General features: G+C 48.3%; 1 protein-coding gene across 2 annotated transcripts in view; it reads left to right on the top strand.

The window, feature by feature from the left end:
• The first annotated feature begins 14355 nt into the window (after nt 1-14355).
• The window catches only part of LOC119433876 (inactive pancreatic lipase-related protein 1), a 96335-nt gene continuing 83153 nt past the window's right edge, over nt 14356-27537 (top strand). For both annotated transcript variants that reach the window (XM_037701158.2, XM_037701157.2), the window contains exon 1: nt 14356-14996. In XM_037701158.2, coding sequence (XP_037557086.1) covers nt 14888-14996 — 109 coding nt within the window. In that variant the 5' untranslated portion in view covers nt 14356-14887. The remainder of the gene's footprint in view (nt 14997-27537) is intronic.

The raw sequence follows: 27537 nt of genomic DNA, 5'->3' as shown, positions 1-27537 counted from the left end.
TTCACGACTTTGCCATCATGGAAGAGCGGCGCGCGAGGCTTCCTTTCTCGCTCGTGGTCCTCGATTGCGAGCTGCCCCTCGAAGAAACGAGAGGTGCACGTTTAGCTACGCCAGTTATAGCGACGACAGTGCTTGCTATAGACTATTTTACGGAAACATTTAGGTGCCGCCATCTTGGGCTGTTAGCGCTGCTGTTTTCTGTCTTCAACGACGAACGGTGTACGTTACTATACAGTCGATTCGCAAGCACGAAAATATAGTTGTATAAACGCGTTCACCGTTTGATGACCATGTTACGTGACTTCGCTTCTCATAAAGCTGAGAAATTGTTTGTGAAGCTGCTCAAGATGGCGGCGCCCATGAATCGAATATGAAATCGAGTTGCTGTGTATGCTGCCACAGGAAGCAGAGTTGCCCGTTTGTGTTCCATTAGCCGCTCGCACTTCCACTATCCGGAAGCAAACTCATGGTTCGAGAACCTACGACGCAGCGTGGGGAAGCTGCCACTTAAGGCACATATGTAAATGATGACGGTGATTTGTATATTGGAATCTCCTTCGAAACGGGGTGGCGACAAATTGTCACTAACGCGCTTGAGTTAATCTGGCTTTACTACATCTATTGCAGTCAAGCATTTTGCTTATCTTCCCTCGATCTTTTATCTTTTCGTTATAACCTCCATCTCTATATTGTAAAGTAGAGACCTATTTTAGAAAAGCTACATGAGTAGAGACCGGATGCTTAGGCATTAGAATCGGCTGTTTCAGGCGCCTATAACAAGCACTAAAGCTGCTACTTAAGGGGTATATGGGAGCCAATTACTGTCATTTAGGCATTTATAGACTCAATTAAAAATAACTTCCAGCTGCTGTGCATCTGAGGATAAATTATGATTTTCTAAGGAACGCGCAGCCCACTATAAACTGCTGTTCTGTGAAATTGATTTTATATTCTCAGTAAAACGGAATCAGGCAGGTTGCTTAGGTTACAGGATTTATCTGAAATCTAGTGTGACCGGACACCATGGGACAAGTTGTGAAAGCAGGCGCAAGCAAGCACCAAGCGAATATTTTCGGATTTCATGCTTTGCCTCTTTTCGCTGAGTATTCGTTTGGGTCGAGAAAAGGAACGCTCAACATACACAGGAGTTAGCGGCGTTTACTTGTGCTTCAGGAGGAGGAGGAGGAGAGAAAGAGAAGACAAGGATGTTAACCAGAAATGCGTCTGGTTGGCTACCCTACTCTGGGGGATGCGAAAGAGGGAATAGAAAGATGAGATAGAGAGAGGAGCGGAGGGGGGGGGGGGGGGAGAGAAAGGACACGGCGAGCTCGCGCACGCCGTGTTCGATGATCAACTGCCCTCTGAAATTGCAGTTTTCGCCCGTGAGAACCTTTAACAGTTCTGTCACTGAAAACCGAGGATTTTTTTTCCCAAGGCAGGTTGACGTCTCAAACGTTCTTTATCAGCAACAAGTGGCCAACCTTTCCTGAACGTCCATGCAAAATAAGCCCCACACTCCCAGTCAGAGTTGCGGCCGAGCATTCAAGTTTCTTGATGATGTCGGCTAAAAGCGTTAAGCGAGCGCGCAAGTATGCTAAGTCACATTCAAGTGTATCATCGCGTAGAGCAGTTCGATTCCATCTCACAGCGACGCTGTTGTCTGCTGCAAAAGCTGTTAATAGCAACCTTTACAGCGACCAAGTGTTTGTGGTAATAATCGGCTGCCTTCAGCCAAGTTTTCCAGCGGGTTATAACATTATAAAGACGATGAGGCTAAGACAAAACACGAGAAAAGGGCATTTTAGGGTCTGAAAATCCCATATGGGCACCTAGATCGATATACAGGCATTTATATATAGGGACGATAAAAGTGCTACTAAAATTCTGCTAGACCCATCGTTCGTGCTTATATGTTAAATAAGCACGATACGCACGATGAGGCACGATAAGGACCTAAGAGAAAAAAAGGCATTTTGCCGAAAGTTTCAGTCTCTATACTCGTGAGTAAGCGCAATACATATCGTGCTAGAGATCACAGGTTAGGCATACGCCGTATTTTGTTTCAATTATTTTTATTTTTTCTGAGTCTTGTCCTTCGTCCTCAGCCCGCACAAAGCAACCCCCCCCCCCCCCCCCCCCCCCCCCTTCCCGCTATCTCCGCGATCGGCCACTAGGCGGTACACAGACAGTGAGAAACGAATGGTATCGGATGACAAGTAATCTTACAAGATAAGGCCCCAGGGCAATTGACGCCCCGATGTCGTCGTCCACATGAATCACCACGCCTCTTACTAATTCATCGGTGTCGAGCAGGGCGCATACTTTACGTTCAGCGCAACCGCTATCTCAAATTCATATCGCCCGACTCTATAGTGTCGAAGTTGTGGGGCAATTTGTTTCGTCTTGTTCTGGTTAATTGTGCAGCTCTCGAGCTGGCTGCTGTATACAGAGTGGTGCAGGAGAGCTGTGACTCGGCGACCGCGGCTGGGGGGACCGTACGGTCTGTGTCGGCAGCAATTACGACAGCGGCTTAAAGCCGCCGGCTACGGGAGCCGCCGACCTCTGTCCCGTCGTCGTCGTGCGTGCACCTCCTTCCTCCCCCCCCCCCCCCCCCGCTCACCCAGCGCTTGGTCGTGCCGCCCCGGACCGCATTGTGTCCGCGTGGCAGCAGCCGGCGGTAGCGGCTGTCCGTGGCGGCGCAACTCCCGCAGGAAGGGAGAGTAACCGCCGCGGCGTGAAAGGGGGGCGCCACCTCTCTCCCCGAAGCAAGGCCGAGCAGGCGCGTGGCCCTATTAGATGCCTATCTCTTCCGAGGAACGGCCGGGAGACCGCGTGTGCTGACACCGCCGCCGCTGCCGTGCGCACCGCCTGGCCGTATATACCCTGTCGCCAACCGGTGTCGTTCTTCGAAATTATTAATAGACGTAAAGCTAGCAGAGGTGGGGCGGTGAGAGCGCGTGGCGGTCCGAACGTTGCGATCCGGTGGCTCACTGAATGCTTTGCGGATGAGGCAGGTGCACGGAGAGCGGACATTAATAATGTAATATGGCAGTGCACTTCGATACAAGGACGTAGCACAGTGAACAAACACTGTGTTACGTCCGTGAATCGAAGTGCACTGCCATAATTACATAATTATTAACCAACTAGCCCAATAGTATGTCTTAAACGTTAATATAATAGGACTACAGAAAGTTCTGCCCGAAGTGGCGGCTCTTGACTTTGTGTAACTAGAAACATATCTAACATTTCTGATAGCGCTCTTGCTGTGGCTTTTTTCCCTTTTTTATTTGATTTATTACTTTTTATTTCTGCCTTCTTTTTGTCGGCCTAGGAGCAGTGCTTAACGCTGATGTCTTCAGCTGCTGGGCGTTGCCCCACAAGTTATTTCGCGCATTTTGAAAGATGAGAAGGCGTGCAGACACGGACACAAGAGAGCTAGACAACACAAACGCATCGGCTGCCCTGTTCTTTCTAAAAAGTCAATAAATTATTATTATTATTATTATTATTATTATTATTATTATTATTATTATTATTATTATTATTATTATTATTATTATTATTATTATTATTACAGATACATACAGTGTAGAGAGGAATAAAAATAAAGCGCGGTTTAATCACGCCTTGTGAGTGTTGAGAATAGAAGGTAGAAGCCAAGAAAGACAAAGGGAGATAGATACAAAAGACATGTGCACGCATCAGAAAGAAGTGTATAGCAGTAAAGATTATAGATATAGGACCAGCTGGGGATGGGCTAAATAGGTCAGTAGCTTATATACCACTGGTCAAAACGGACAGCGGTCCACGGAAGTTTCGACCCACATCCGCATTCCCGCTTCCTAAAGACTGCGGGACCGTCTAACAGACACTGCATTGTGTTGAGCGATCGCCCGCCCACGATCGCTCTTTCCTTCCTCCCTCGTTATCGTAAGAGTTGACCATAATTATTACCTTTGGTTAAATCCATTGGGTTTACTCTCCCTGCTTTATTTCTCTCTGTCCGAATAATGAGCGAATTTTTACGAAACAACACAAGTAGGGGATCCATCTGATGACAGAAAAGAAAATGTTAAACCGCATCAAGTGACCACGAAAGCGGAGGCTGTAACTTGCGCTGCAAAATCAACGAAAACAATCGCAAAGTGACGTGCGAGTGGTTGGCGATAGTCCCAGTCAGCGTGACTATATAGCGCGGTCACAGCGTTTCTTGCTCGTTTCGAAGGCGCTCGCTTAACCACGGTTACGCGTGCTCCCGACCGGCTATGGTTTAACGTATACTTCCTCTGGCGATGCTATCTAACATGGCCCATGGGTCTACTTGCTGAAGTTTACTGACGACATCTCCAAGCCGGGCTGTCGCGAAATATCACTTAACCAGGTGCCTCCGAACGGCTTCGAAATTGGAAACCAAAACTATGAGGTTACTCTAGCTCGCCCGTGATCACAGCCGTTCGCTAAACATGAGTTTATAGGAGCAGAGAAATATGTATAGAAGCGCTCTGACGCATTCTGTTTTCATTTCCGAGTCAATTAACCCTTGCTACTTGGCACTCTGGCGAAGCAGGTCCATCAGCTGAAATGATAATGAGACATGTTTCGAATAGTTCATCGTGTTTCTCCTGCATTGTGCGTATTTATTTATTTATTTATTTATTTATTTATTTATTTATTTATTTATTTATTTATTTATTTATTTATTTATTTATTTATTTATTTATTTATTTATTTATTTATTTATTTATTTATTTAAATATACCTTACAGGCCCCTAGAGACATTGTGTAAGGGGGCAGAGTGCAATCAAAGATAACTTACACAATAATTAGAATACACATGTGAATGCATATACAAAAAAATATAGGGTAAGAAAGGCGCTAATACACAGTAATGTAGTGTTACAATATGTACAAGGAACAAACCGAACGCTTTTGAACGTGACAGCTCATTCAACAAAATTTCGCACAGTAAGATACAATCAATAGAATTACAGAGCGAGCAAGACATAATGAGGCTATAACAAAACAGTATTGAACGCGTAGTTCATGAAAGGCCAAGACAAAAATAATAAGTTAGGTTATGTAGAGTTGTTTGAAAAATGCGTTGTCAGGAGAAGCCGGAAGTTTTCTTGGTCACTCTCATAAACTATGGTGTTAGGAAGGTCGTTACAAAGAAGAATGGGTCTTGGAAGAGCGGAGTGGTTAAATCAATTAGCCTTTCCGTAGATGCGCATGAAATTGAGCCGATTGTACAACCGTTGTGACCTGTAATGAGGAGTCTCAAGAGGCAGAACTGATGGCGCTATGTTATGGACGTTTTTACGACATACGCATAGCAGGGCTACATCACGACGATCGTGCAAGGTCTGTAGTGAGAGGTCGAGTTTAATGTGTGTTATCCTTTTGTTATAGTCATAACAACGTGATATAAAACGCGCGGCCCTACTCTGAATAGATTCGAGTTTTTCAATCAAGTATTTATTATGGGGAGACCAGACGGATGCAGCACATTCAAATTGAGGTCGAACAAATGTTATGTAAGCTAGCTTACGAATATCTTTAGTAGAATTATGTAGCTTAGCGTATGTACCCTAATTGTGGTGGTGGTTAAACTTTATTTCCAAAAAAGGTCCTGAAGGACACCAGACTGTTCGTCAAGGTGTAGAGGGCACCTGCCACGTCGGGACGGGGAGCCCTAGGCTCTCCGCCGCTTCGGCGGAGAGCCTGATCTTGAAGAATTGGCGCATATCTATGGGATGTGCGTTGACCGTGAAAGAGTCGAAGTTAGGTTAACACCAAGATATTTATATCGAGTATCATGCAAGATAGCGATGTTATCTATGTGATACAAAAACGTAGAGTTAGTAAGCTTTCGGCTAAAAGAGATAATTCTACATTTGGAAACGTTAAGCTTCATTAGCCAAGTGTTACACCAAAGAGAAATAAGTTCAATATCTTTTTGGAGGGTTGCATGATCATCGTCACTCTTGATAGAACGATAAAGAATGCAGTCTTCCGCAAAAATGCCCACGTGTGAGGAAATGTTATTCGGTAAGTCATTAATGTATATTAGAAATAGTAATGGTCTAAGAACTCTGCCTTGTGGTACACCTGAAGTAACGTGTGAAAGAGGAGAGGAAAAATTAACTGCTGTAAATTGCTGACGATCAGATAGGAAACTTCGAATCCATGTTATTGTAAGGTAATCTAAGTTAAGAGCAGATAATTTCAAAATCAAACGGCAAGGTTGTACAAGGTCAAACGCTTTCGAAAAATCTAGAGAGGCACAATCAGTTTATCCATCCGCTTCCATGTTAGTATGTAAATCAGTTGTTAATTCGAATAATTGCGTCTCACATGAGAAGTTTCTCCGAAATCCATTTTGATTAGTACATAACAATTCATTGGCTTCTAAGTGGCTGTAGACATTGAAGCAATTACATGTTGTAGCATTTTGCACATATAGATGTTAATGATGTTGGACGGTAGTTTTCGGGCACGTATTTTAATATGGGTATAACCTTTGCTATCTTCCAGTCCGAAGGCCAGTCTCTAATGATTACCTGAAGATGTCAGAAAGAATTTTACTAGACACTGTTACGGTGTTTTTGAGAATTTTAGAATTAATGTCGTCGACGCCACAGGATGTGGTTATAGCTTGAAGTTATTTATCAGGCATGCGACACCTTCAACTGATAGTTCTATAGGTGACATATATTGGTAGTTTAATTCCGGCAGATCAGACTGATCTTCCGTGATCAACATAGAAGAACAATAAGTATTGAAAGTAGAGGCGCAGTGAATATATATATATATATATATATATATATATGAGGTAGATGTATAGATGGTTGCCTCAAAGTTATCTTGTTTGCGCTCTTGAGAAAGATCGGTCTCCAGCCGAAATGTGTGTGTGTGTGTGTGTGTGTGTGTGTGTGTGCGTGTGTGTGTGTGTGTGTGTGTGTGTGTGTGTGTGTGTGTGTGTGTGTGTGTGTGTGTGTGTGTGTGTGTGTGTGTGTGTGTGTGTGTGTGTGTGTGTGTGTGTGTGTGTGTGTGTGTGTGTGTGTGTGTGTGTGTGTGTGTGTGTGTGTGTGTGTGTGTGTGTGTGTGTGTGTGTGTGTGTGTGTGTGTGTGTGTGTGTGTGTGTGTGTGTGTGTGTGTGTGTGTGTGTGTGTGTGTGTGTGGTGTGTGTGCGTGTGGGCGTGTGGGTGTGCGTGTGCGTGCTGTGCGTTGTGCGTGTGTGTGTGTGTATGTGGGTGTGTGTGGGGGTGTGTGTTGCGCTCTTGTGTGCGTGCGGGTGCGTGGGTGTTTGAAACATACACAAATGTCGTCAGTGTTTGTATTTGCAACCCTGAAAGACAACCTTCCGGGGAAGGGTAGGGGTCTTGGGTCGTTGACCTTAATGCTGTATGGATGGGGCTACAGCACCCCTCCTTTACCACCGTCGGTGCGCCACTGGCGGGGTGGGCAGTAAGACATGCATGCTTCGTTATGGTTCGCTCTCTTGTCGCACCTTGGAGGGCGGCGCGCTTCGGCCGTTCCTGTCAGCTGTAAACGGACACAATAGAAGCGCAGTTGTAATTGAGGTGCGCGTTACACGACGGCAGTGCACTTCGTGACCGCCGGCCCGACCATCGTTGGCTGCAAAGTGGCCAGCTCGTTAGCGACGCCCGCTTTGACCGCAGGGTTCCCTGCGGCGACGATGGGCCGCGCGAGGTGCCTCCTCTCGGCGACTCACGTGCCGCGTGAGTCACGATCACTTTCTGAGGGTGTGCAGCAGAAACAACACCCCGCTTCGGAAGTGCCTCGCGCACACACGACCCGGACAAGCGCGCTGCGCTGTGCCGTACGCGCAGGTGAACAAGTATCTGTGAGCCTGTAATGGTCCCCCATAGCTGGTAAACTTATGCGCACCAGGGCCAATATAAGTGAGTAAAATTTACGAGGCCCGAGCTAGATAACGGTGTCCGGGATCTGATGAATGTTTGTTGGCCACAGAACCAGTGTTGTTAAGCGATACGGAGGCCCCGGTTAAAGGGACACTAGTAAGCAACATTGAATCAGTTCTGATAGTTGATGTTGTAGCCCTCCAAGACTCAACAGAAGAACATAATCTTGTCTATTCCTCGTCGTCACCCATGTTGTAGCACTCCAAAGCTCAACTGAAGAACAGAATCTTGTCCATTCCTCGTCGTCACCCATGTTGTAGCACTCCAAGACTCAACTGAAGAACAGAATCTTGTCTATTCCTCGTCGTCACCCATGTTGTAGCACTCCAAGGCTCAACTGAAGAACAGAATCTTGTCTATTCCTCGTCTTCACCCGAGTGAAAGCGCGCGTCCCTCGCGAGATTTCACTCGCACATACAGCATACGTCGCGCGGCGACGATTTCATCGCCATTGGACGTCATACGAAACCTCACGGTGACGGCGACGACGACGCCGACGGCAGAAATACGCTTGGAGCAATTGCTATCGCAATAAAATGTTAGGCCTAACGTTGAGAGAGCGGTGTTCATCAGAGAGTAAACGGGCGTAGCGGATATTCTCGTTGACATTAAGAGAAAGAAATGGAGCTGGGCAGGCCATGTAATGCGTAGGATGGATAACCGGTGGACCATTAGAGTTACAGACTAATACACGCCTTTGTCATCGCGAAGGTAACTTACACACTCCCATACTTACACCTTCTCAGAAAGGAGACTGAGCAGGGCAACACCCTCCTTCGCGAAATCTATAAATTCGCCCTAGGCCTCCCACTACGCACGTCCACAGAACGGCTCATGCAGACCGGTACCTTCAACACCCTCGACGAGCTCGTGGAACCGCATCTCACCTCCCAACACACCCGCCTTTCCAAATCGAAAACCGGACAACACATTCTCAACTCCCTTAGGCGTTTCTCCACCATCTCTCACTCACCCCAAACACACCATTCCACACCACATACACGCGAATTTACACATACCACCACTTCCTAAAAACATGCGCCCTATACATCCCATCCCACGCAGGAGACATAGGGCCAAGGCCCTACACAGAAAATTCTCCAATTCAATCGACGTGCTCTATGTCGACGCCGGCGAATATAGCACTGGCGTCAGTCAAATATGCCCTCTCAGTAATAAATTCGCAGGGCCAGTTAGCTACGGCCGCGTCTGTCGATGCTTCTTCTCCGGAGGAGGCGGCCATAGCCTAGCTTTCGCTATTCCAAATTCCTTCGTCATTGTCAGCGACTCAAAAGCAGCCATCAGCAATTTAGGAGCGGGCAGCGTGTCAAGGCAAACCCTTTCCCTAACCCTCTCTCGCCCTCCCGCACAAGACGTGGGCCTGATATTTGGACCCCAGCACACGCGGGTCTCGCTGGAAACGAAGTGGCTCACGCCAACGCCCGAGAATTAACGGACCGGGCGCGGGCATTAGGCGAGTCGCAAATCATTGCTCTCGAGAAGCCGTTTTCCACGACATCTGTGTACATGATACACTCGATCGCCTGACATTTCCTCCCTTGGCACGTAATTCTCCACGTAAACGCGAGATCCTGTGGCGGCAGCTACAGACTCGCACATTTCCCTCCCCTCACTTTCTACACGTCATTCGCCCTTCTCTCTACCCTTCCCCGGCCTGCCGCTTCTGCTCAGCGGCCAAGGCCAATCTCGACAACATAATATGGGGATGCCCTCAACACTCATTACCCCTCCCCTTAATAATTTAATTACTAGTGAGGAGCAGTGGGGGGGGGGGGGGGGGGGGGGGGGGGGGCTGCCGTGCGCAGCTCCAGGCCCGATGTTCAGGAGGCCATCCTGGGGTGGGCTGAGAGGGTAGCGCAGGACTACCTGGAGTAGACCCCTTCCCCCCTCTACCCCGCTGCCCCTTTTCTTGTAAAAAGGATAAATAAAGTTGTTACTACTACTACTGCAGAATGGATACCAAGAGGAGGGAAGCACAGTCGAAGACGGCAGAAAACTAGGTGGGGTGATGAAGTTAGGAAATTTGCAGGCGTTAGTCGGAATCAGCTAGCGCAAGACAGGGGTAATTAGAGATCGTAGGGAGAGGCCTTCGTCCTGCAGTGGACATAAAAATAGGCTGATGATGATGATGATGATGATGATGTGCTAATTAGCTACTTCAATATTTCCTACAAGTATACGTACAACTATACGTATAGAGGAGAAAACTGCACGTATCGCCAGAGTCAATATTTGTCGTTCGCGCAGCACACGAGCTATTAAGCGTTGACGCTTTGCTAGAGTGTACTAGAATATTCCAGCTATACACCAATGGCGACACTAATTGTTGACTTTGTTAACGCGAGAGCATTAAGGCCGGGCCCCGTGTCGCAAAAAATTCCGGCCTCGGGCTCGGTGTAAGCGCCGGCGTCGTTGGCGGAAATAATCATGCCGAACCGCATATTCCCGAATCACCCCGACCGGGCGCGCACTTGGCGTGGGGCAAGGCGTTCCTGAACAAAAATTTAATTTCTCGAATAAAAATCTGTAAAAAAAAATCGTAAAGTACGACTTAACCGCAACCTACAGACGTGATAGCGTCGGACTGTAATTTGAATATACGAGAAGAAAGCCTGATAAGCAGCGAGGGATCTTTGAATGCTATCGCGTTCCACTCCTAAAGGCGAAGCCTTAAGCGTCCTCCAAATTTTTTTTCTTCTTTACTCTAGAAAAAAAAAAAAAAACGTTCACCTTGCAATGCCCAAACACAATTTTACATCAAGAAAAATCTTTATTCTAGCTAATCTTTATTTCTGTCCACGAAGATTACATTCCTGCCAAAACGAAAAAAAAAGAAAATAATAAAATGGCATACGAGTTAACAGTTACTTAATACAGTAATTAATTCATTAGTAATTGGCTTGCCGAACTATCCGCAACTGAAAATTCGCTCCAGCGTATCAGAAACTCTAGTATTGGCGTTTAGAGATTAGAAATCAGAATTTAGAGGTATCCAACTCAGCGAAGGATATATGACAAGTTGGGCATGCATTAGAGGATTAACCTGGTGTTTGCTAGATATCTCTCCAGGCACTTTGTTCACAACTGTGCACGCCATTGCACACGCAAATTGCATTGTTTGATACATGTAACGCCATTCATAAATGAACTTCCGGTTAACTGAACAACGTTTAAAAGAGAAACAACTTGAAGGTAACCACTGGTTGATCACGTGCGATGGACCACGACAAGGACAATTGGCGCGCGTCCCCTTTCTTGCGCAGTCGTGGCTGCGCATGGCTATCTGCCCGGCTAAGCCCACACGCAGCCCGACCGCCCTGTTTTATAGGTAATCTGTCGCGTGTGCAAAGAGTGGACGTGCCGAGCTGGCGTGGCATCTTGCGCGCTGTCTTCCCGCACGTTTAGTACTCGAGGTTGGGTAATCTCTAGTTTCGGAGACGCGCTGAAGCGAGAGGCAGACGAAGCATTCGCTCCTCGCTGTCGGCGCTTTCCATGATAGCGTCGCCCCGCTGAGGGCGACACTATCAGTCGCGGGGGCTGAGTGGACGCGAAAGCGTGGCTGGCTTCGCTTCGTGCCGCCGATGTGAAGATGTCGTCGACACGGCCTGAAACCACATCTTTCGTCAACGAGACTCTCAAATTCAACAAAATGATGTCTTTCGCATTCAAATTCGCTCTTTCCGATTGGCCGATAAATCGGAAAATTGTGCGGCCCCTTATTCCGCGTAAGAAAAATCCATCGGCGACCGTATTTATTTGCATAAATGATCGAATTTCAGTATAACAAATTCTCGATATAACGAAGCAATATGACGATTTCACCGACTTCGTTATATCTACGTTTAACTGTGTATGACTTTCACCGTTCATGTTATTTGCGATTTCCTGCTGTTGCCAGCACTAAATCACTGTGTAGCTTCTAGTTGCATCTCTCGTTCGCCCTGCAATGGGTAGCAAACCGGACATATGGCATGGCTGACCACCCTGCCTTTCTTCTTCTTCTCTCTCTCTCTCTTTGACGACGACGATGATGATGAACTCTGATTATGTTTATTGGCATCCCCTTTAAAACGAGGCGGGGACAACTGGTCGCCCGGTCTGCTTATTTTATTGAGGTTCTACCAAATCTACCGCTATCTAGCATTTAGCCGATCTGATTTCAATCTCAACTTTCGTATTTCAAACCTTTATCACTATACTGCACCATTACATACGCTTGCAAGGATTCTAGTTCTATCAATCTCGTCACTGCTTTTTTTTAAAATAAAAACCAGTACCCTAATCGTCTCTTACTTATCTCGAGTGCTGACCAGTTAATCCATCTTTGAATGCCAACGCTTCTGGAAGACGGACACTCCCCACGGATCTCGCTGGGTCAATATCCTGGCATTCCATTACAATGAGCCGAGTCGTTTCCGGACATTTTTTTGCAGCACAAACGTTACTCAACTTGTGGCGCATACTTTCTCCGGCGTGTTTTTGTCCTCGGGCAGCCAGCGTATGCCTCAAGTAGCAGGGCACTGCCCTTGGCGTTATCATACAGATTTTCCCTCCTGATTTCTTCCTTGTCATTCTCGTAAATCTTCCTGATCTTTTTTTTTGTTTGTTTCCATCCTTTGCATCCAATTTACCGTCTCTGTTTCTCTCAGTTTCTTTTTTTATGACTTCTGGTTACTTGTTTACACTTTCAATTACCCTGTACTTGGTTGCCAACTTTCTTGACCTCTTCCTCCATTCCCTGTCCACGGCGTTTTAGGCACAGATATTTGCGCACTTTAGCCGGCAATTTGTCTGACTTGGTGAGGGGCGCTACTTCGCGGACGCCGTCAGAAACAAAACAGAAAGCACACAATGCTTCCGGCCCGCCAACCGATTTTGGAGGCCACGCAAGGAAACGACAGCGGTCAGACACTCGCTGCGCGTGAAGGGAGCTTCAATGTTTTCACGCATTTATTTCATTTCATTAGATTTCCTTAAAGACACCGTTCATCCGGAATACTACATAAGGGGTGGGTTATTGTGAACACCAATAGCCCAGTGAGCACAAATCATCAAGTAGTAAAGAAACACAATGAGGAATTTATTATATAACATTAAACGCATTAATATGCTGCGAACTCAGATGTTCAAGTGGGAATATGAGTAATGATCGCATTTATGAATAACTCCAGGCAAGTAATGGCGGTAACATGGTGGGGAACGAGGTCGTTCCCGTCCGTGGCTTCTCGGGAGAACGATTAAGCGGAGATAGTTGTCGTATAGGAGCACGTGGACATTTAATCTGACGGGGTATGATTGATGGGTTGAGAAACGCATGCAAATGCTTTGAAATATGCCCGAGTTTTCGCTCCGCATTAAGGGAAACTGCCTAGGCAAATGGGAGTTCCTACTACGACATCGGTTTTACGATGAAGTTGCGCGCACGGAAGCGAATCGAGAGTCTGAACGCGAAAAAGACGAGTACCAAAAGTTCGAGGACGAAGGTTGCTTGCGCACTGAGTACACTGTTGGCAGTGTCTGGGAAGCAGCGATTCCTAATTTCGATTTATGTCGCGTAGTACGGCTGCCTTGGACCTTCGGACATTGTAAGATGCGGAATCGCGATATATTTACTTGCACCACCATCCAAACATCTACGACGACCACGCCGTAAGTCTTTACGAGCAAGGAAGCTTGCCATGGCTACATGTAAAATTTTATACGGGCATGCTTAGCCAAAGTGTCCCCAGGAGCACTAAAAGTGATTAACCCAGTGAACAAAGTTAACTGCGAATGATGCACTAACCCGATCGGTCGGGAAGCCCGTCGACCAGTTGAGCAGCCCTAGCAACGACCTGGTTGCCCAAGGCAACAAACAAATTCCGGTCATATATGTCATTCCCTCTCGTGCTAGTAAGTGGTTCGTGAGGAAAGGGAAAGGTTGACGCTATCTTCTGCAGCCCTTGAGGGAGCACGGCTCAGCGCCTTTCGTGCCAGTCGCACAGTTCACAGCCGGTACACCTCCAACTCCTTTGCAGACATCATCATCATGATCACCAGCTCGTTTAATAATCCACTGCCAGGACGGCGGGCTCTCCCAGTCGATCTCTCCCACTTACCCTCCAGTGCCACGTCAGACGACTCCACCCTACGCGGCTGCCAATGTCCTAATCTGATCGTTGCATCTAATCCTCTGCCGGCCTCGGCGGCGTCTCCCTCCCTTCCCCCGGTAGCACCGGTAGCCGAGGCCGATACCAAGGAGAGGAGAGAGAGAACACGGCGGAGAAAGTCTGTCGGGTGCCCGCTAGTGGGAAAGGAGGGGGACGGTCTCCGACAGCCTTCTCCGCTACCGGACCGGTCGCCCGGCGCACCTGGCCGACCACCGCCGCCCAAGAAGCCGCCGTCAGATTCGCTTTCGCGCCAAGCACGAACGCGTCGACCGCGCTTCTCTTCCGCCGGACGCCGTAGCCCGCGAACTCCTTCGCGCTCGGTGATGCTCGACTGCGCCCGTTTCTTCTCCCACTGCAACGTCGTCCTCCCGGTGCTACAGAGCCGCGCCTGCTAGACTTGTGTCGGTGCGACCGCTCCAGGACTGACCCAGACAGAAAGTCCGGAGGAGGGAGATAGACTTCCTTTTTTTTTTTTTTTCTTCTCTCGGCTCCGTTTCGCCGACGCAGTCGGAACGAGTACGCGCACTGCCGGTGAAGGCTTCGGCGCAGTGCCTTCTTCCCGTTTTAGCGAATTTTCAGGGACGGGAGGTGCTGTTCTTGTAGGGACTCCTCGTCCGGTATCCGGAGTGACAGCGTCTCTTCGAGAGCACGGAACTTGCTTGTTAGATCAGTGTTCGAATACGTTTTTCAGTGGTCCGTCGAAGGGCATCTGATCCACCTGGAAAACAAAAACTCTTTCTGTCACTGACGGAACGCAACGAAACGCCATGTCGTGCCTTAGGAGTTTCTTCGGTTGGATGGTCATCGCCGCAGCGGTCACCGCCATCACTGCGCAGAATGGTCGGGAACTTGAGAAGCAAGTGGACTCGACCGAGAGTGAGTTGACCTTTTTCCCCGGTGTCTTCCTCTCGCGAGAGAATATTCCTGGCTCTAGGCTATATCTGTCATCTGCGTGAAGCTAGTTATCGATATATTCTGGGCCTTAGGCGTCTGTAATCTGCATGGAGTTAATTAACCAACGTTAAACTAGAGTTGAGTTTCCGTTGCTACGCTAAGCAAGCCTCTAAAGCGTCTGCCATCTGGCAATTTGAGATGACCACGTCCGTTGACCGTTATTAAGCCGGTCTGTGGTCACCGTATACACCAATACACACACCTTATCAGCAGAACGAACTTTAATGCACGTTGAAAACGTAAAAAATATGGGGTTTTACGTGATAAAACCACGATGTCATTACGAAGCACGCCGTAGTGGGGGACTCGGGAATAATTTGGACCACCTGGGGTTCTTTAACATGCACCTAAATCCAAGTACACGGGTGTTTTCGCATTTCGGCCCCATCTAAATGCGGCCGCCGTGGCCGGGATTCGATCCCGCGACCTCGTGCTTAGCAGCGCATCACCATAGCCACTGAGCAACCACGGCGGGTTGTCGAAAACGTGAGTCGAAAACATTTCACCAAATGCACGATGAAGCTTTCGCATTTCCACACGCAAGCTGACTTATATAAGCGTCTCTGCCGAATGTGTTTTTTTTTTCTATTTTTTTAACATGTGCGTGACTGCATACGATATTGCTCAAATGCTATTAGTCTCAGAACCTCACGAACTAATTGGCCGGTGGAAATGTGAATTCACCTCAATAGAAAGAAAAATTAGGGCGTTTTTCCGGATCCCGTTAGTCCGTTTCACATGAGTCTTGCCGCGGCTAAGGGTGGTGAAAAATTAGCGCCTAAAGTCTTCAAAGGGCAAACAAGAACTTCTGAGCTTTGAAAGCGACGGACTCTGCGAGCTGCTTTTTATGCATCTCTGTATTACCTGAAAAAGCAGTGGTACACAATAAACTTTCTTTTTTTTTTTTTTTTTTTTTAGCAGTAGGGCTGCGATCCCTCCCGTTTTCTGCACTCGGATCACCATAATTCGTTCATATGCACGGGCAGCACGGCTACAAGAGAAACAAGCTATTGAAACATCTTGAAGTTAAAAGAAAAAAATCCTCTACATGCGGGGGCGTATAAATATGGTAGAGATAAAAATGAATAGACGATACGCGAAATTCTGGAAGTGGGCTTCCGCATACATCTTGTTTTACCTGCACATGATGGCGGACGTCGCTGCAGAAGTGGAAATAAAGCAGGAGCCTGTATTACCTTCGGCTCAATGTTGCTGCAAGTGGAAAGTCGGCCATCTTGTGCAGGACCAGCGAACAGCGTGGAAAAGCCTACTGTCAGTACTTCGCAAATCCTCTATTGCGAGCTTGTTTTAATTCGCCATAGTTCATGTTGCAGTACTTTTTAATGCGAAAGCATTACGGCGTCGGCGTCGGTGTGGGCGCGGGCTCGCCGGCGTCGTTGGCGGAAATAATCATCCCGAACCAGCCCGACCGCGCCGGCCCTCCGCCTGGCGCAAGGCGTTTGTGAATAAAAGAGAATTTCTCAAAGTAAAATTCGTCAGAAAAATCGTGAAGTACGACTTAACCACAGCCTACAGATGAGATGGCGTCGGATTGTAATTTGAATATATGAGAAAAAGAAAACCTGATAACCAGCCAGGGATCTTTGAATGCTGTCGCGTTCTACTCTTAAAAGCGAAGCTTAAACGTCCTCCATTTTTTTTTTTTGATACCTGCTCAATTGTTAGGCACCTGCTTAAGACAGTATTTGGTTTGCTCTTCGCGTTTCACGGCATTCATGAAAGCGTCCTTAGCGCCTTCGAGGCCCCTTTGTCGCGGAAAGTGCATATATCTTGAGCTGTTTGGCAAGTGAGCGCGCAAGTTACAGCTGGCGAAACCGCGAGAGCCGCGCAGCCAATGCCACGCGTATACTCTTGGCCTGTGTGAGAGTTTAGGCGGACTTTTATTACACGTTTCTACTTATAGACACGTGCCGGTCCCACAAACCGGCTTATCGTTTGTGCAAACAATCCAGCGGTATTTCCCACGCCGTGGCAACATTATAGCCAGTTTTGGCGCTGCCAACCTTCCTATGCACCCCGCGCCGTAAATACGGCGACCATCTGCATTGCACTTCATCCTCCGTTTGGCGACACAATTTCTGAGGTGATTTGTGAAAGTGATAGTTGGCAAATCATTTCTGCGGAATCCGGCAAGGCGAAGGAAGTATCATGAAATGGAAAAAATTGTCATCCACCCAAAAGGTTTCGTTTGTGGCTTCGTGCCGTACGTTCGGGTGGATGACAATTTTTTTCCCTTTCAAAGTGATGATAGTTGGTGAATATTTGGCAACGTTGCATTAATCCGACCAAAGTCACGGCGGCTCAGTGGCCGCGGAGTTCTGACTCTGGGCCCGAATTCAGGAAAACTTCTTGCGCTAGAATTGTTCGTAAGAAATAATTTCAGCCAATCCGGATGCAAGACATATTATCTGAAGCAGCAGGCCAATGGCAAAGAGCACTTACGAAAGAAAAGCTTTGTGAATCTGGCCCCTGAGCTCGACGAGGTCGTGGGTTCGTTTCTCAGCCGCGTTGAACTCCGCGTTAATTTTGACCACCTGGAGACCTTTAATGTGCACCCAACGCACGGTACAGGGGCGTTCTTGCATTTCGCCCCCATCGAAATGCGGGATTTGATCCCACGCCCTCGTGCTTAGCAGCTTAACGCCAAAGCCACTAAGCAACCACGGCGGGTCGGACGGATCACCCCATAGCTTAGGGTATAAGCACAAACATCTTTCTTTTTCCGAATTAATCCGTGATTATAATCCGACGACGAACACCACAATCTGTGCTGTACCGCCAGGACATTGACGGAAGTCGACTAGAGCGGGGATACACAATCTTGCGCATCTATACAACGCCACTCTCAGTGATGCTATGAAACACTTCAAGGCACTAGCCGAAATTACTCCCAACTACGCGTAATTAGAGTTATGCTTTCAATAAATGGATTGCGTCCTTCCTTGCTCATTTTCTCCACCGGAGTGAGTGAGTGAGTGAGTGAGTGAGTGAGTGAGTGAGTGAGTGAGTGAGTGAGTGAGTGAGTGAGTGAGTGAGTGAGTGAGTGAGTGAGTGAGTGAGTGAGTGAGTGAGTGAGTGAGTGAGTGAGTGAGTGAGTGAGTGAGTGAGTTAAAAAGAATACGGGGCCGTTAGCCATTCGAGATTTCTGTCGGCTACCCTATGCTGGGATAAGGGAAAAGGGGAATTCAAAAAGGGGAGAGAGAAAAAAAAGGAATGCGGCCAATGTGAACACGTGCAAGGACAGCACTACGCAGTCAAAAGCGCTCGGACAATCCATAGTCATCTGCACCGGAGGTAATTAAGAAATCGGTATATAACGAACCCATCCTATTTGTTCGCCTAATTTCGTTATAGGCGAGTTTGCTAGAATCCCCCGATATATCGAACTATATTTAGCGCATAAGCCTATTTATTATAATCGACCTTGACTGTATAACCGTCAAATTCACCTCCCTGCTTAGGACTTCCCTGTAACACTCTCTTGGGGCTTGAGGTGAAGGGTGATTTACAGTTCGGCCGCTGTCACTTGCGGGTGCTCGGCTTATTCGCCGTCCAGGAGTCAATCGTGCAATCTTCCTTCATTTCTACACCTACTTTAGGTGTAGTGTCACGTACTCGAATTCATCATCGCCATTCCATGGCCTTAACTTCCCATGTCAGGAAAGATGCTTCTGGGCTTGTTTCTTCGCCCTCAATGCAATTCGCTCGTCATTAGTGTCTTTCAAGCCTGCAGCTACCTTGACACCTTTCGTTTACATGCCCCCCCCCCCCCCCCCCCCCCCGATTATGCTTTCATGGCCCGCTTTCCCACGATTCCGTATTTCTGCTGCGGTAGCGAAGGTCACTGGAGCGAACACGAAAACCGAATTCGAGAATGAATAGAAAGAAATAAAGAACGAGAGTCGCTTTATATGCAACGCATAGTACAAACACACACGCACGCAAAATAAATAAAAAGAGATGCCGAAGTCTTCTGTTCGCCGTACGAGCGCTGACGATATCGCAGTGCGGCGAAGGCCGACGCCCAACGGTGTGTTTCTCCCCTATTAGCGCGAAAACCGAGACAAATAATCGTCAACGACCTTCGTAACGATTACGGCGTCCCGGAGCGCCGCCACAGAGACTGGCCCTGTGAGCGGCCACTCTGAGCGGCCAGTCGGCCGAATGCAGTAACCGGCCGAACGCACGCGACGAAGACGTTGAGCCGGCGTCCTTCGTAACCTCGGCCTGAGGCGGCACACCCGAGGCATAAGACTAAGCCTTCGGAGTGCATTTGCAGAGAAGCATATATACACATCCCGGGCCCCATCCAAGTGCGAAGTAAAAAAAATTACGTAGAATATCCTCAGGGAGTTATCTCATTGGTGCGCGAGCATTTCGTATTAACGACGCGGTGTTGAGTGCTCACACTCAACACTGCTGGTAATCCTAGCACTGCTCGTCGGCTGCGGTCGTCTTGGCGCCATTGCGGTCAATGCGACAGCGCTGCGGCGACACGAACTGCCGCGGAAGGCGGCGCATCGTGAACTGAAGAGGCAAGCAAACTACTGCAGCTGGCGGCACCAGGTGCGCTGATGACGTTGATGATGACGTGTGCTGATGCGCTGATGATGGCTTACTAAAGGGTGTGCCTAGTGCGTGCCTGGTTGCACACGTCACGTGGTCACAGATACGCGCTCGTGCCACTGCTCGCGCGTTCGTCGTCGTCTTCTTCCACATCTGGAGAATCTCGAAAGCGATCGTCTTACGCGAAGGACGGACAGGACGGTCGGACAGTGTTCTCGTTGGGTAACCATAGAAATGCTTACGCATCTACAAATGCCGGTGGAAAGCATTTCACGATGAACATTGACGTTAATGCGATTAGCATTGAAGCAGCGTGTAGCGACACGCCTTATTGCCACCGCCGAAGCGTGCCATGTGTGAGGCGTGCCTACTGCAGACAGGCTCCTCTCTCGCGCCACCTAGCGACGTGGCCGTGAAGTCAGCGCTGGACGCGTGCGTGAATGCATATTGCGACAAGATTGTCTGAACATATATACGGGGCGGATTCGAATCCGATCAACACCGGATACATTTAATTTTTCTTTTTTTTTGTTTGGCCATTGAAGAGGTGGTACATACCCCGTGGCGCATACCAAGTGATCCAAGTTTGTGTGAAAGACGTTAATTGGAGAGCTACACGTACACAGTGACCAAGCTTGGCTTCATGAAAGAAGTTAATACCCAGTGTCACATAGACAACGACCCAAGTTGGTCAGACGGCTGGTTTCGAACCCAGTTAAATTCTTCAGCAAAGCACCCGAATGCTCCACCCATTCGACCATGGACTTTCCAGTGATGAAAGTTGGCGGGAAAACGGTTAGATCCGGACACACGCACACGCACACACAGTCAGACCTGAAATTGTGCGACCTATCCTAAGGATGCTAATCGCATTAAAAGAAAGGACCGTCGACTTGAATGAACAAACAGTGCTAGCGCATGGGGCCTTACGTGAGTTAAACGCAAACACTTCGCGGGACGCTACGGTAACTATAGTCGGTGACAGTGTAAGAGTGCAGTGCATGGCAAATACACCGCCGTCTGAATGAAAGAGAATCTGTACAGATGCGCCAGCCAATTGCGTTGTTTAATTTCCGTGACGTAACACGGTAGCGACGTATTTTAGGAGTTACGTTATAAAGCGCGGAGGCAGAGGTGGGAGGTGCTCGCACGCAATTGTTAGGCTGCCATCGAGTATAGTCGACTATAGGTTGACACGAAATTTAGCCATGTGTTCATTGGGACAGCACCAAAAGTAATATTTTGACCCGGGTGCGTAATAAACAACCATCGAGAAGGTTCCTACATGATGCTGGGCATCCCCTGACAATGTTTTTTTTTTCTTCTTCCTTTTTTTTTAACGGGGACGTCGCAGGCAGAGCAAATGTCGGCAGCAGATTTAAAGTGCTAAGACTTTCTGCAATCTTACCGCCACGCACTCTATAGAGTGGGTGCATACCGCAAAGCAAGTTAAGAAACTATTCACGCGCATGCACCCAACAAACCCACGACAGAAACTGTACACTTGTCTTGCGACATCACCCCTGTAACTCCTCCCTTCACACACACACACACTTTTCTTTTCGTCCGCAGACATATAGGTGAACCGTAATAAGAGAGAATAGGAGAGAGAGAGAGAGAACAATCTTTAGATTGCCGTGTTCTGGTCGATCGAGCGAACGGCATCGACGATAATAAAGAGGGCACGACAGGACGCACAGGTGGCGTTGTCGTGTCCAGGTGGCGCTGCAGCAATTTAGACACAGAGAAAGGCGCGGGAAATGGGAAGGCGCGGCGGGTGCAATATAAAGGCCCTGCTCGATGCACGGCGGTCCGATTGCCTTTCAGCGAAGTCACGCGTGACCGAGACGTCCTCATTTCGGGATCAGTCACGCCGACAGACAAGGGGGGCCACGCCTCGGGCCTATAGTATACGTGCGGGAAAGCCAGGCAACAGAGAAAAAAATTGCGATTTCATTACCGATTCGTGAACTGTTCAGGCCTCTGAGCCGGTCGTTCCGAATCTCCGCGGTCATTTGTTTTTTTTCTTTATCCGTTGCCGTCTCTTCAAGGACGCAGTCAGATGCGACCGCCGCTTATTTCTGCAATACACCGGCCGTCATCTGGCGGACAGAGCGATTAGGCGAGGCCTTGCCTTGCGCAACCGTCGGAGAAGAGCGTAACTTTGTAACAGTGCATTTAGAAAACGCATTTGCGTAGCACTAGCAAAGATGCTTACTTTCGGTGAATGAGGTGAAGATAACAGCGCCCTCGACACCATAGAAGACTGCGGGTGATTTGTGACTTCGCACGAGGAGCCTTACCCTGACCCGCCATATCTATGCATATATAGGCTAAGAAGATGGCTACTCTCACCGAATGACGTGGGTGCATGAGCAGGTGTTGGTCACTATAGAACCGCGATCAACTCCAAACGCATTCGTTTTCTTGAAAACCAGGGTGAATGTTCAGTTGCAGAGCGTTCACTGTTCAGGGTCTGATACCGGACTTAGGGAGGGGGTTGATATAAACCGTGTGTTGCGAATGACGCGGGTAGTAAGTGGATTCGTTGCTATTTTTACCTGCACTGCGTGTATAGGTTACGCCCCGCGTACCAGAATGCTCTTTGTTGCGAAACATTCAGCTTGTATACGCTTCTGTGATGTGTGCTAAAGAACACATCGCTGATGATGAAGCAAACTGAGCGCAGACGTTCTTTAGCATAGAGCGAAGCGTCGCTGGCCACTGTTGAATTTGATACACTGAGCTCAAAACCTGAGGTCAAGAGCCGAGGGCAACCTGCGTACTTTTTTCAATAGACAAAAAAAAAAAAAAGGGGGGGGGGGGGCTGCTTGAACCTTTCTTTGGCTCTGTCCAAATTTAATATGAATAGAAAATCAAACAGAATCGCAACTGTATATTTGAACGACAGCTCAAGACGCATACGCAACACAGCTAGAGAAGAGGGCCCACGAAACGCGGCACTGATGGTCCGTCTTCCCGTGTGGTCCCTCTTGTATTTGTTGCAGCCGTGTTTGCACTGCCATTCAAATGTGCAGATTAGATTATGGGGTTTTACGTGCCAAAACCCCCATCTGATTATGAGGCACGCCGTAGTCAGGGACTCCGGAAATTTGGACCACCTGGGATTCTCTAACGTGCACCTAAATCTAACTACACGGGTGTTTTCGCATTTCGTCCCCATCGAAGTGCGGCCGCCGTGTCCGTTATTTTTGAGCGAGGATAAAAATAGGCGGGATTAACCAAGCCCCTGGACGACACGAGCACAGTATGCGAGCTCCATTTCGAGCCACGTTTTGTGCTCCACCGCAGTTCTGATCACTGAATTGTCTTTCTTTTTATGGTCTAGCTAGGTCAGTTAGCGAAGGAAACTGCGAGGAAGGTACACTGGGCTCCTTACTGGAAGTTGACGAAGCATCATGTGACCGAAATGAGTGCAGTCACACTTGCTAGCGCTACTGCCACAGAGGCCACACAAAACGTGGTGCCCCAGCATTGCACGGGCCTGCGGGTTTCAAACGACCATAACCAACGTGGCCAGAAGCGACTCGAGACTCAATGTTGCGCGGGAGCAAAATGCTGCCGCCACCAGGCGAAAGTTTTCATGCCCGGCTAACTTCACCGAGGAGGCCTCCTTTATCCCTCCAGTCAGCCTAGAGGATCACGACTTATGACGAATAAGCCCAAGTTGGCTGCAATGTGCAAACCAACTAGGCCAAGTATCGGCCTTATCACAGGCTTGTGACTCTTACTCTGTATCCGTTATTTTTGAGCGAGCATTAACATCAAACTTTCTTGTCTCGCCTTTACATTTATTGTTTTGCTTAAAAAAGCAGCTGTCACTTCAGTGGTCACGGTACGAACCTTCAACTTCTGCAACAGCTGATGAATATATAATTGCGATGCTTGAGTGGGACCCAGTTCCAAACGAACGAAGAGCGACCTTGTCGGTCATGAGTGACGGCAGGGCAATCCAATGCGGTCATCGTGTGGTATAGCACTTGGCGCGCCGGTAAGTGTTGCGCGTAGTGGTCATACTGGACCACAACACGACGCCATAATCCCATGGTGTCCACCCATCTTTTGTACCAGCCAATATCTTATTGCATTCCATTCCTTTCCGTCCGTATCCGCGACAGGTGATTTCAAGGTCTCTCTTAACGTTGCATATCTTGAGGCAGGTAACGTAACGACCGGGAACAGCTAGATAGGACTAGTAGATCACGCAGCGTGACGCCATACTCTTTTCCCAAAACTTGGGTCGCTGTGCAGTGGAGATTTCATTGGCCTTCGTGCCACCATCGTAACTGCCATCGTCATGACGGCATCACAGGACAAAGTCGGTGTGCACAGCGGTACGGTTGGGTACGGCAAATGCCGCAGTAACTTCACCACTCGTCGGTCCAGATTGGCGTCAGGAGAGCGCGAACGTTCTGTCGTCTCTGGTCGTCACATCGCGGCAGTTGTCCTTAAGAACAAGTTAGGAGGGGAACCGAGGGGGGCCTATTTTTGTTAGTTACAACCACACGCAGAAAGCAGACAATGAAGCCAGCGGAAACATAGCGGAAACTATTTACTAAGCGTTTAGTTCAAATGTTTAAATAATAGTAAAACGGGAAGTGAAGATGGACGAAAAGATAACTTGCGCTCGGGGGGAGCCGAACACACATCTTTCGCATTACGTGTGCAAATGGCTGCGGCTATCCACCCATTTACTTTTTTGGGTATTTGCGTATGTGTACTGGATCTGGCCCTGCATGCAAGCACCACTCATGGCCATGGCGGCGGATGTGCCATGTGGTGCGTCCTCTTGACAGTAAGCGTGACGTAGTAGGTTTCCTTAAGGACCGCACGTCCGACCGAGACAGTCGCTGTCTCGGATGGCACCAACTTGAAGTAATCAACAATGGTCTTACAAAAGACGTCTGTAGAGCCGTTTCGACAAGGGGAGTGAACTAACCCAAAGAAGACAAGTGCCATTATGATGAGGCTGGTGAGGCTGCCGTAGTGCACCCACAGGTGATCAACAATTACAAGCACTTACTACAATAATTAAGGGCAGCTATCTACTATAGATAACCGCCCTGAATGAACCGCCGGCCAGTGTGAGGACTTGTGAAGACAAATCCTCTTGCCTCCGGACTGAGGTGTGTCTTGCTCGGCCACTGTTTTTTTTTTTTTTTTTTCAAACATTTCAGGAGTTTCACTACGCGGCGTACGATTAGTGCCACATCCTCCTTGGCCCTCGCTTGATTATGTGCCTTTGTGTGGTTTGATTATACTACCAAACGTCACCAATTGACCAGCCGCAGCTGTCGGCTCTCTAGAGCAGTAAGTCAGCAAATATGCGGGAGCCATTACGACCTACTAAGGAAATCTTATAGAGGACACGGTTCGTACAATTGCAGAGAGTTAACATATCTGCCGTTGCAAACATGCATACCTTTTCGGACTGCATCAATGACGCCGGCTGTCAAAACCACAAAGAAAGTGAAATAACCAAACAAAAGCGGAGCCGGTGCTGCAGAGACGTCTCTTTTGAAACCTGTGGGCAGCGCGGTCGTCAGAAGTTCGCCAATGGATGCGCCTGCAGAAGGGTATAATCACTGCCCTCTTTCAATGGGTGGCAGGGCATAACCCCCCCCCCCCCCCCTTCACAGCATTCTAAATTATCTGCGAATTTGTTCCGTGACCGCCCCCTCCAACGCAATCGTAGTTGTCTCTCGCTCTACAAGCAAAAAAAAGCCCCTGAATTCCATGAGTAATGGCTCGGTACGGTGCAACAAGCGTCAGAGTGCGTGCCGAGCAACACGTACATGCACGCCACGGGCTCTTCCGCGATGACACGATGGCCTTGCATGCCGCAGACCTTCCATCTTGCCGTCATTGCGCAACTGGCCACAAAGTGGCGCTCCGCTCGTCCTTACGTAACGAGGCTACGGTGTGCGTTACGTACTAACCTAACTGAATCACAACGTATCACGTTGTTCTTTCTTTCGTTCTCTGCTGTTACATCGTTGTGTGGCTTCTTCGAAGTACAGTCGAACTCGGTTATAAGGAAAAGACTTCCGATTTAAAGATAGTTCGATATGTCAAGTAATTACACGTGTAGGTAACGGTTCACGGTCATTCAACAGGTTGACAGCAGGAATGAGGTGCGCGCGATACAAAGTAACACCCAGTGTTAATTGGGGCTAATTAACGCCATGGCCTTCTCTTCACATGTATGTACATGTATACCCAATCTCGCCTATAACAAAGATAAATAAACTTTTTTACTGCGTTAGTCATATACGGATTGGTTAACTCCAGTGGAGAAGAGAAGCAAGCAAGGAATCCATTTGTTGAAAAAACAAATCTGCGCGTAGTATATAGGCATGTTTTTGAGCCCCTCGATGCGAAAAAGAACCTAAATAAATGTGAGGGAAACCCGCACCCTCTGAGGTATTGCAGGTTAGGAGCGAATTAAAAGAAGTAGATTTTGCCTGCGCCTTGAAATCTTTCTCGGCATCAAATAAGAATGGCGTTCCCGATGCGAGAGATTGTGTGTAGACCTGGGGCCGAATTCGCAAAGCTTTTCGTTCATACCATCCCCAGCGCAGGGTAGCAAACCGGATCTTCCCATGTGGTTAACCTCCCTGCCTTCCCCTTTCTTCTCTCTCTCTTTGATTTCGTAAGTGCACGTTGCCATTTGCCGGCAGCGCACTCTAACGACATGTCGAAAATCGGGATTGGCTAAAATTTGCTCTTACGAACCATCCTGACGTAAGATCTTCTTGTGAACACACTTCCCCTGAACGTTGGGTCTTGACATGCAAGCGCCTTCATGGGTTGCAGCGAACTTCGCGAGTTCGATATATATAATGTCCACTTCGTTAGCAGAGAGTTGTTTTTTACATGAGTATCGGTCGGTAAGTTTCGCGCGTTCGATATAGACAGTAATTCGCGTTATCCGGGTTCGTTATATTGGGGTTCGACTGTAGTCGCGTATACAAGGCTTGCGACTTCTCTGCTGTTCGAAGCCACAGGTACCGGCGCTTAGAGATGCGAGTAATAATGTAGTGCAGGGCGGGGAGGGCTGGGGGGTGAGTTGACTAAGAGGAGACGAGAAACCGGAAGCATCTCGCATTCCTTCCTCCTTCCACGAAAGCTTCCGCGCGTAGCCGATGCGTGAGCAAACAGGGGCGCGATACGAGGTCGCCGACGCCGTGGGACGCTGCAAAGGAGGCACAACGAAGAAAGAAAGATAAAAAGAAGCAGAAAAATGGAGCGGCACTCTTATACGTTCTTCTCCCGTGAATAATAAAAGGCATTCACTGAAGCGCGCCCGGCCGGCACGCTATACACACACGAGGCTTGCGAGCCTCCAGCTTATAGTGGTCCGATGTGTAGCAGCACACCAGATCACCGAGTAAGCCGGAGCGAGTGCCAAAACGTCGCTGCAATGTCCTGCTCCCACGTGATCGCCCTGGCCCACCTAATTAAACACACGCATTTTCGGGGAAACGAAACCAAAGGTGGCTCGCCGAAACGCTATGCTGTAAATTATTTAGGACGTTTTGAGGCCTGCCGGTATCTTTTTTTCGTGGGGTTTCGAGGTCCAGGACCTTCATTTAACGCTAATAAATAACCATAAAGTAAGCAAATCGAGAATTTCAAAGCAGCCTGCACGAGATCCCGTACACCCACAGCGTTACCTACAAGAATGACTTGAGGGAACTCCGGAGCGATAGCGTTTACGGGGATGTGCTATACGCTCTGGATGTTGTCAAGTTCCGGCATATTGTCGAATCCCCCATTTTGTCAACTTTGGTTGGACCAGAGGGCCATTACGGCCTTTCTGATTGGCTCAAAATGCCTCCCATCACAGAATTCG

Source organism: Dermacentor silvarum, chromosome 11 (assembly GCF_013339745.2).
Source record: "Dermacentor silvarum isolate Dsil-2018 chromosome 11, BIME_Dsil_1.4, whole genome shotgun sequence".
In the NCBI taxonomy this organism is placed as follows: domain Eukaryota; kingdom Metazoa; phylum Arthropoda; class Arachnida; order Ixodida; family Ixodidae; genus Dermacentor; species Dermacentor silvarum.
The sequence above is the reverse complement of the archived record's forward strand: the minus strand, read 5'-3'. Positions and strand labels throughout refer to the sequence as shown.